Source organism: Nothoprocta perdicaria, unplaced genomic scaffold (assembly GCF_003342845.1).
Source record: "Nothoprocta perdicaria isolate Ctin4 unplaced genomic scaffold, notPer1 scaffold_72, whole genome shotgun sequence".
NCBI lineage: Eukaryota > Metazoa > Chordata > Aves > Tinamiformes > Tinamidae > Nothoprocta > Nothoprocta perdicaria.
The window spans coordinates 2867831-2878341 of NW_020455999.1; the positions used below are offsets into that span (position 1 = coordinate 2867831).

The 10511-nt window shown below is 41.2% G+C and overlaps 1 protein-coding gene across 1 annotated transcript in view; it reads right to left on the reverse strand.

Moving 5' to 3' along the window:
* Window positions 1-214: 214 nt before the first annotated feature.
* The window catches only part of PLCH2 (phospholipase C eta 2), a 68416-nt gene continuing 58119 nt past the window's right edge, over window positions 215-10511 (reverse strand). The window contains exons 23-24 of the mRNA XM_026051016.1: window positions 6009-7068; window positions 215-2507 (exon numbers count right to left, since the gene is read on the reverse strand). Coding sequence (XP_025906801.1) covers window positions 760-2507; window positions 6009-7068 — 2808 coding nt within the window. The 3' untranslated portion in view covers window positions 215-759. The remainder of the gene's footprint in view (window positions 2508-6008; window positions 7069-10511) is intronic.

A 10511-nucleotide genomic window follows, 5' to 3' on the forward strand; every position in this document is an offset into this window, starting at 1 on the left:
ACATATATACATGCATACACACACATATATATGTATATTTATAAATATAAACAAACAGTTTTTTAAAAAATCCATGTTTTAGAACATGGTGAGAGCTTGCTTCTTGAAAAAGTGAGGCAATGTAGAGTCACACTGGGGGGAAAAAACTTCACAATAGAAGATGGAATTTACTTTCATTTATATATTGCTAATTTAGGAAAAAATTATACTGCAGTTTTGGCTGTCTCCAAAAAGGGATGCTCTCAGATGCCTCACATTCTTCAAAAAATAAAAAATAAAAAATAAAAAAAAGCAGAGCAGGGGACATAGTTTTAATTACAGGAAGTTTACCTTAGTTGTTGTTAAATATCAAAAAGATGTTTACCTAGGGTGGGAATCAATCACTGAAATTAGTAGAGACAGAGCCTTGCACAGCTTAAACCGCAAGTGCAAAGCAGTGGTCACAGGCAAAGGAGGCTAGATTGGAGGCTGGAAAAAAATGCAGTAATTATATTAAAAAATGAATTTTTTTAATGATCTGACGATCATTAAGCTTGTAAAAATACAAGCCATTGATTTTGCTTGCTTGTTCTGCTTTGATAGACTGTCGACAAGTGTAAAACATTCACCTATTCTTTTGGAGCCGTGGTCTTAAGCACCTTTACTATCAAAGGAGGACCAGGAAGAACTAGGCCATATGAGGACATCCTATGCCTCTTAGGTCACTACATCTTTTCTCGACAGGAATGTAAACATCACCGTATTCAGTGCTTCCCAGAATTACAATTTCAGCATAAAAAAGACCTCTGTGTCAGGGTTATACTCAGCCTCGCCCTTAGGCTGGGATGTAAAYGCAGTAGGAGATGCGATGTCCGCACAAACTCCTTTCACAACACTGCAGGCTCCCTCGGGGTTTCCTCTCTCCTCAATGGGGCTCCCGCTGAGCTGGCCAAGGCTTTGCAGCCGCTGCCTCTCCTGAGCTTGCTTGGCCCTGTTGGCAATGTACCGTACCCTGCTTTGGCTCCGAGATGAAGACCTGCGAAGGAGTCCTAAGCTCTCCCCTTCCTCTTCAGATTCCATCGGATCAAGACTGGTAGGGGAAGTGATATCGTTTTCCTGCTGAAAGGCTGTCAGCTTCTTTAGCTGTTCAGTCAACTCATCCTGAGACTTGACTGGTGACCTCAGGCTGGAGGAGCGGCGCTGCTCCCGCATTGAYCGAGTGACAAAACTCTTGCTGATGCTCCGGTATTTGCTTTCAAAAGTGCAGATGATATCATCAGAGGTAAGGTCTCCAAGACTTTTGGATTTTGCCTGGCTGTTCCCAACCTTATCTTGTGCTTTGGACTTGAGAGAAGATTGTCTGAGACTTTCCATGTAGAGCCTGCTCCAGGTATGTCTTCTAGGGATGGATGAAAACGCATCTTGAGTACGCCTGACAAGAGGTCGGGGGCACAACTCATCCTCTGGCAGCTGACCAGACCTCAGATTAGGATTGGACTTGCTCTTGCTCACCACTGGCATCTCGTTACCTGATGTTGTAGCGGACCGCGGGCGCATACCCTTTCTAACAGCAAGGGGCTCAAAGTTTTCATGATGGATGCCAAGATCTGGAAGGCTCTTGCGAGCTAGGTTGGGAAGAGAGAGATCTATCACAGTGTCGTTGGAGGACATGCTGGAAGAGGAAGACATGCTGTCACGGTGATTGCTGCAATCTAGCTTGCTCCAGATCCGGTCATTAAGGGTAGCATCAAAATACACCTCTGCTGCTGGAGACTGGCTACTTGGATTTTTTATTAAGGCTGAGGAGTCTGACATCACGTGACCTGCACTTTTTGACTTCCTTCTTAACAAATAAGAGCTGGTTTGAGAAACAGAAACAGCTGGAGTCTGTGCAGCTTGGGCTTTCTGGAAAGCACCAGGAGGCAAAACTATCTGTGTGCTGTTGATCACGCTATTATGCTGCAGAGGGACAGCTGCTGCACCAGGCTCTTGGCCTTGGGATTCAGTGCTGATTTTCAGGTCTGTTAATACGTGACCTGGTTGGTTATTTTGCCTCTGGTGGTTCTCAGAAGCTTGGTCAGCAGTCTGGCCCGCTGCCACTACCAGCCACGCTTGCTGAGGATGCACTGCCAAAAAAAAATGATCTTCAGCGCTGCTGTTTGCCTGTGTCCCACCGTTTTCTTCTCTGGGACATCCTGCCACATCTGTCCTTTCATCCTCTTGGACTAATACACTTGTGTCAGCTGCTGCTGCGGTTGCCTGCACTTGGTCTTCTGCAGCCACATCTGTTCTTGGCTCTTTAGAATGCAGAGGTTYTCCTGTTGGGTTGGATGTGCTACTTTCTCCTGATTGAGATTCAGTGGAACGATCAGATACAGACCCCTCTTCAGAGTCACTGTATGGAGGAATGGGTAGAGGGAAGACGACGCTGGCGTGCTGGTTTTCATTGGCAATACTGGGCTCTTCAGTGATAGTTTCGAGGCTGCGTAAAGAAGTGACTGACTTYTGTACTGAGAACTGGCAGATTCCTAGTAGGGAGATGTAAAGGAGAGAGGAAAAAGAAACAAAGAAGAAAAGAGATACAAAGATAAATATTTTTATGAAAAACAGATTTATTCCTTACACAGTATCTTTCTGTTTGTAATGTAGCAGTAGAAATATCAGTTGTGTTTTTAAAACAACTTTTATGATTTCAAATGTCAATAAAGGCAGTAAAAATTTCTGCTTGTTCAGTTTGAGCTATCCAACAGCCAAGCTGYTTTTGAAAACTCTCAGCCCATGCTTACTGGCAACGTGTTTTCTTGATTTCAAGAATGGTACCAGTTAGTTTCTTACTGTCCTTGTACCCCTTCTCAGCACTTCCACTGCATCCACTACCCAGCACCCTGTGGATTGCTTTAGCCCCTCCATCTCCAGCCTGTCAGAACATCTACAATCACTGCTCAACCAATACAAGTTATTCCCATTAGCAGTTACACAGAAAAGCAGCAGCAAAGACCTCTAAAACGGATTACAAGTAAAATGATTTGTATTTGTACAACATGCCTTTCAAAAATTTTTAATAGAGTAGCTTTATTTTGCTAAAAATGTTTTTATTTATCTTTCATAAACTGTACAGGGATGCACCCTCCACGAACACCAGGCTGGCAAGATCTTGCTGAAGAGTCAGCAGAGCTACTAGGAGGACACTCCAGCTGTAGTATTTGTACCATGTACCCTAAGACCCAAAGCAGTCATGCCRAAAGAACCACTCTTTACACCTCTAAACCGCAATGCAAACATGCTTCAAGAACTAGCAAAGCACCACAAAGCAGCTGGGCAGCAGCCACAAGAGAATAGGAGCAGAGAATTAGTAAGTCTGGAAGCAAACAAAGGCACACAAGCAACAAGCTGCTCGAAGCAGTGACACTCGGGAGACAGTTACCTTTTACTTGCTTGTCCTTTCAGTTCTTAACTAGAGAGACAGTGTGTGCGCATGTGGAATAACAGGATAGAACAGAGGAAAAATTCCAGTTAATACAGGAAGGCAGGTGCAGGTAACAGGGTAAATTAAGGGGGAGAGAAGGAAGGGAAACACAGGGAAATAGCCACATGTTTCTTGTAGGATCCTAGGAATTTGTGTATTTATTTAATCAAAYAATGCACTCAGTGCATTCATACTAAGTGCATTAATTTTGCCATAGCATTAGAAAAACATTTCTTTTGCTAATTTTCAATGTATTATATATCTTGTATTATAAGCTTGAAGAATATCAGTGTTTTCCCCCCTCATGCCAAACAGAGACTGATATAAAATCTACAATTCAAACTATCCCCTAAGAAGTTGTCCAAAATGCATCCGTCAGTGCAGTTCACACTGCAACACAGCAGGATAACAACGTACCCCTCAAACGAGACAAAACACATGCCACAAGAGAGATGGCACAACAGCCTCAGAAGTCATATCACGCATAAATATATCTGCCTCCCTTGAAGAGATGCCTGTTATAGAAACAGATGGCCCATATTCACCTAGAGGACTAGCAATCCAGTAAGACCAGTCTGGTAAATTATTGCACAAAAGCAAAAAGCTTTACCCAGATGGACAGASCAGGATCAGTCTTAATGACTAGTAAAAGGATTAAGAATCCACAATAGCATCCCTTCTTCCATTTTTAGCCCCTTTCTTCTCAGATAAAATTCCTCCTCCCCTGAAATTAATGACCAGCCTTCCACAGGCTGCACCACTTCAGAACCAGAGAGGTTTCTTTTTGGGTTGCTTTCCAGATGATACCTGCTTCCATTACCAYGCAGCTGTGAGGACAGAGAAGCAACACAGCCACAGGACTAGGGGAAGGGAGCTGCCCTCCCCCTCTCACAGGTTTTCTAAAGCAATGGGCCACCTCCTACCTTACAAAAGTCTGCTGAAAGCCTGCTCAGCCTTGCCCTTCACCACTAGTGTTTCAAACCCAGCCTAGGGACAGCAAGCCTGGGAAAGGAGACGCTATTTAGTGGCCTGTATTCCTCTAGCGGGAGTGTTAGAAGGGAAGACCGCTCCTTGATTGCTCAAGGCACATATGTACGGAAGCCAAGTTCACTATTCTCACCTCAGCAGCCTCTCAATACCTGTGTGAACGTCTGGAGGAGTCCAGAGCTGATCAGACTAATGAACTCTCCTTGTCGCCATCCAGGCTAGGTCATCAGTAACACAAGGCAAAATACTGGAAGCTGCAAGGATGTTGCCATTAAAAGAGCAAACCGGAGGCTATAGTTTCCCATCTCATCATTCTGGCAGTTTGTTTCAATGGAACATTAACTATGAAATGCATCAGGCTAACGTTATTGGTTTCCTTGGTGTCTTGGCCTAAAGCATGAAAATAGCAGGGCTACAGGGAAAACACGCTGGGTTTGCAAACACAGTGTTTGTCACCGGGATCATCAGCATCCAGTCCAAGGGACTGCTTCCCTATTTTTAAGGGCTGATGATTCCATGCTTGAGAGGTCAGTTGGATTTAATCAAATTTCAAGCATATCACAATATTTATTTAGTGATTTAGAGGGCTGGCAGGGGACCTGGCACTAATAATGGGAAAGGGCTCCATATGTCACAGTACTCAGAGCTTATGAAAAGCCTCATGCCAATAATCTAAAAGTGCAGGAAGGCTTCTGCTGCTTTGGATTAATTTCAAGCCATGGGAATTGGCAAAATTCTTCCTTCTCTTCCCCKTCCTTACCCTGGTGTTTTCCTGAAAGCTCAAAACACATCTTGGGAAAAGAATGTTAAAAAATGAGATTTCAAAAGTGAAATAAACAGGAATTGCAGACACACCGTAAGATCAAATCAATTCAGTAAGTAGAATGCTTTAAATTCCTATATTTCAGTCAGAAATTTGTATTCTGCTTTTCAATCAGAAATTTAAAGCTGATTCATTTCAGAATCAGTTACTAAAAAAGAGATTATATCTTCAGAAGCATCAAAGCGTTTCAGAAGCACTTGATTGTTCTCTCAAATAAGTCAGACCAGAGAATTCCCTCCAGGAATTCCTGAGTGATGTCAGTACCTTAACACTGAATGGCAATTTCTCTGATGAAGAGCCTGGTCCAACTAATTTCAGCTCTGTTGTGGTTGTATCTCAATGAAATATAAATATTGATAAAATAATGCTGCTTGCTAATATGTTTTTTAATGTTTTTCTCACATTCTCCTTAATGCTCTGGTTTGGATCTTAACGTTTACTTAGTATCATATCGCATTCACTTAAAAAAAAAAAAAGAAAAAAAGGCATGGAAACAACAAAAAAAACATTGACAGCTTTACTACTGGAGACGGTTGGCTAAGCATGGAAAGGACTCATCTAAACTACACACATCTAAAAAAAAATATGTTCATACACAAATGTTTCTCTTCCAGTACCAGGAGAAAAAAAAAAAAATAAAAGAATTCTCGATGCCAAAACAACACACAAAAGCTTCTAAGGAGAGAGGACGTGCAGGAGGTGGGGCAACGATGCAGTCTAAGGCAGGTAAGGGTGAAGAAAGTCTGTTCTTACCAGTAAAGAATATAGGGGATTTACTTCGAATTTCCTCCAGTTTTTGAACGAACAAGGCATTCATTTCCCGCTGTAGGGTGCCCACTTGCCTTCGAGAAGTTTCAGGCCAGCGCTTGGGGAATTCTGGGCTTCCAAGGCTTTCTAGACTGCTGGAACTGGAGGATATGGAGCCACTGGTGGCTGCAACCAAGTTCACAGTGCTGCCATACTTGCCACCTGGCTGGCACTGCCAGCGCTGCCGGGAATGAGCCTTCATTCCATGACATTTGGGTTCAGCAACTTTCTTCCCTGAGGTCACCAGAGACTGGCTGCCCCTTATCGGGTCACCGGCAGTTCCAGAGCTGCTGCAAGACTGCAAGTCTGACCGTGGCCTTGGCTGATCTTTAATACCCCAGGTTTTTAGTTCTAACCTCTCTTCTCCACTTATACTGCTATACTGATCATGGTGATGCATATCTTTAGCAAGAGGCCTGGTAGGTTGGTCACTCCATTTGCATTCTAGATCTGGGCTTTCCTTGGACCCAATCATGCATTTCATGCAATTAGTGGCTACTCCAATCCTACCCGAGCCGTTGATGGCGCAGCGTGCAAAGATACTCTGCTTCTCACTCTGCTGCTCCTGAAGACGGACCCTGTTTGACCTCCGTATGGGTTCACTGAAAGCAGCACCCCCTTGAACACAACCTTGGCTTTTACCTTTGCTGGAAGGATGGGCCTTACCTTTCACCCCTCTGCCATGTACCTCCCCATTGGCACCATCTCTGGAAGCTGGTGACAGACAAGCAATTTCGGGCAGTTGCTCAAAGCGAGGCTGAGAAGTGTCTTCCACTTCATGATCTTCGCTGGCCCCTTCAGAGCTGTTATCTTTGGTGTCAAAAGCAATTTCTGGAAACCCTTTCTTGTTTTTCTTCTGGCTTTTGGTGGGTGCACTCGCTGTGCGTCTCAGGATGTGGCCGCTAAAGGAATGTTTGCGATGGAGCTGACCAGCAGCATGACTGTCCAGAGAGGCCTGCTTTGGATTTCTGAGAAACAGACCTTTTAGACCCAGTGTTTGTTTGACCTAGAAAATAGTTTTAAGAAAACAACGCTTAATATAAAATGCAAGCCTCTTCGTTCGAGCACTACCTACACACATGTATACACACAGGGTCTCCTGCCATATTCCTACCTTCAGAATGGGAACTAAACTGAAAACAGTGAAAATAGGACAGAGATTTAAAAAAKGAAAAAAAAAAGTAACAACAGTTTTGCAAAATATCACATCTTTTCACATCTTTTTTAGATTTTGTTTCCTGAATTGCAGTTTTAAATAAAATTTCCTCCCAGGCTTATTCCTGTATTTTTCACCTTTTCTTACGAGCACATAGCTAGTTACAAAGAAAACACAAGCATTAGATATTAGAAAAATAAAAAAGGAGATATTTCACCAATAAGGACCTGTTTCTGAAAGATGAAGGTTTTTTTTTCTCCAGAGGACAATTTGGAATAGCTAAAAGGGATTAAAAGTCGGAAGGGATTGCCAATGACTGCAGGGGTAGAATGCAGAGACAAACTTTCTCATCTAGGCCCTTTAAGAACTAAMACTTCAAGTGGACGCTGTAAATGATCCCTGAGAACGGCCACAGAGGAACTGCTGCAACCCAGCTATGGTAAACTCACACTGCAGGAAATATGAGGAAAATCTGAATGACATTTATACCTTTAAATCACATTGTATTATAAACAATGCTACAGATACTGCAACTCAAAARAGAAAAGTTTCAGAGACTCAAGACACATTAAAATTGGGCCAATCAGAACAGCTTAAGAATTAAAATAATTGGAAACATTGAGCTGATTTTTCTGGCTTTTTCAGGAATTGCGCAGAGATGGGCATCAGATGCCACCAAATTTAATCTATTCTGTCTCTTACACTGGAGATAATGACTAGCACTCTAACTTTGCACAAGAAAGGTGTAGCGTACACCAAAAGGCTCAGATAATAGTGCTCAGGATAAAGGAGAGAAGGAAAGTGAAATGCCTGGACCCTCTCCCCTCACCAAAATACATCACCCTATAGAAATGGAGGCAATTGAGAAAAGCCCTTTCAAAATCTTTTCAGTTTTACCTATTGTGCATCATGAATTTTTAATGACAATGTCCTTCTAAGCTAAAAAATATTCCTGACTTAAACAACACAGATAATAAATATGATGTTCAAATGGAGCTTTACATTCTTTAGGAATAGAATGAATGCTATTATGAATACCAGTTTAACTGGATACATAACAAATCATCTCGGAACACTTATCTTTCTACCTGTGTGATTACATTTTCATTATTTCCTATACTTCATCACTTTAACACTTATCCAAAGCACGTCATCTATGTTTTCATCAGGAAAGAAACACATTATAAACAAGCAAAGTTAGTCCAGATGATAATGCTGGTATTGAAGTATATACTTTGTGAGTATATACTTTGTGAAGTATTAAATGCACAGAACTATGTTTTGAGTGTCCCCCACATCCTACAGTTGATTAACATTCCAGTGAAAGTGAGTTTCAGCATTCCTGCAAGCATTCCAGGTGTACTCGCCAACTTTTAAAGCAATAAAYAGCTGCATAATGAAGAGTAGTCTGGTTTAGCTCTGTGTGTAGACCCTTRTACACATATGTCTCATAAAGCAGATAAATAGGACTCCCCTTTTGATTTGCTTCTCCTCCTTCACTACCTGTATGTTCCAAATTAGATCAAACTCTCACTACTAACTGCAGTGCTCTTCCCTACCTGGAGTATAATGAATGAATGAAAATATCCTGCAAAGTATACAACTCTATGGCTGAAATACTTTGCAAGAAATCCATGATAATTCTGATCAACATCAGCACTTTTGGCAGTCTTCTCTCAGTTCAATTCCTCTGCCCTGCGATGTCACATCTGAGTTCACACTTCGAGTAGTGCCAAGCAATGGCAAAGAAATTTCTCATCTAAATTACAGTAGTTTATCTTTCACCCCAGAATATTTGACCATATGCTCATGCATTTCRGTCTTAAATTGTAGAACTTCATGAATAGAAATTAGTTGAACTGTACAGTGAGGCCAGGTTGAAAACTACTTTTCCTCCCAAGTGTACAGAGCAATCTGCTCTGTGGAATGACAGCTTATTGATCAGATAGGAAGCCCAATGAAAACATTCAGAATATTATTTCAGGCTCTAATTGACTGAAGCTTCATTTTCCACATGCCATGATTGAGTGTGAGCAAAGTATAACAAAAAAGAGAACTCAAACAGTCTTTAAAATATATACAGGGTATGATAAGGAGAATAGAGATTAATTTTTCACTTTAATTGATGAAACAGTGCAAATAACAAAAAGCAGAGAAAATGTAGGTTAAATATTAATAAAAATTCTGTGAGAGCCAGTCTACTGAATAACTTGCTTGAATCATTCTGGATTCACTTTCATTTCAAAACTTCAAAACCAAATTATTCATTTGTTAAGGAGTGAAAGAAAGAAACATCCTGGTCCAATTGAGAAAAGTTGGCAAGTACACAGATTTATTACTATAAAATCATGCAATATGAATAATTGCAAATCACAGAAAAATATGTATTTTCTCTCTCTCTTTCACACATACCCACAAACAATACCTAATAAAAATAAAAGAAAGAAAACCACTGATGGAATGGAAGATGAGCAATGAATGACCCCAGGTATTCTAGTTTATTTGGTGCACCTTTGTTAAACGAGCCAATATTACTTGAATCAGTGCATAGATTCAAGAACCCAAATCGACTATAAATTTGGTTAACCTTACAAAAAAGGTTAAGAAAGAGAGCCAGTTAGAAGGAGATCCAGAACTTGTGCTTCCAGCATCTTCTCCGAACTACTTCATTCTTCAGTTTTATAATTTCAAACATTTCAAATACTTACAAATTCGCACAAGAGGCTTTCCCATAGCTTAGCAAACTGTTCAATGTTATATGTGCTTTTTAGGTGGAGGAAGTATTTTCAGTTGCAGCATATCAGAGAAAAGACAAATAAGAGACTCATGGAGGAAAGAAAAGGAAAGCAGAAGAAGACTTTTATCCTGGATCTGCTTCACAAATGCAAGGCTCTCTCACTGTACGAAGACCCCACAGAACTGAGTCAAACATCACAGTCCATGTATGAGCTGAATATTTCAAAATGCTAATAAGGAAACATTGATGCTCATGGAGTAACTAGTTAGAGGCATGCAGGTATATGGTGCTCACTACGCCTCCCTGTGATAGGAGGGGGTACCTTCAAGACGTCTAAAAATGCTCTGCTTCTAAAAGTAGACTTTTTTGAAATAGAGAAGCTCACTGAAATCACAAACAGACAGAGCAAAAAGGCAAGTAAGACATACAACAGTGAGGAAGGATCGCAGAGATGCACACATCTAGATATATACATATAAATGAATAGACTACAGAAGAGAGAAACAAAGAGAGTCTTCCAGAAACAATACAATCTATAAAAAAAAAAAAAAAAAAA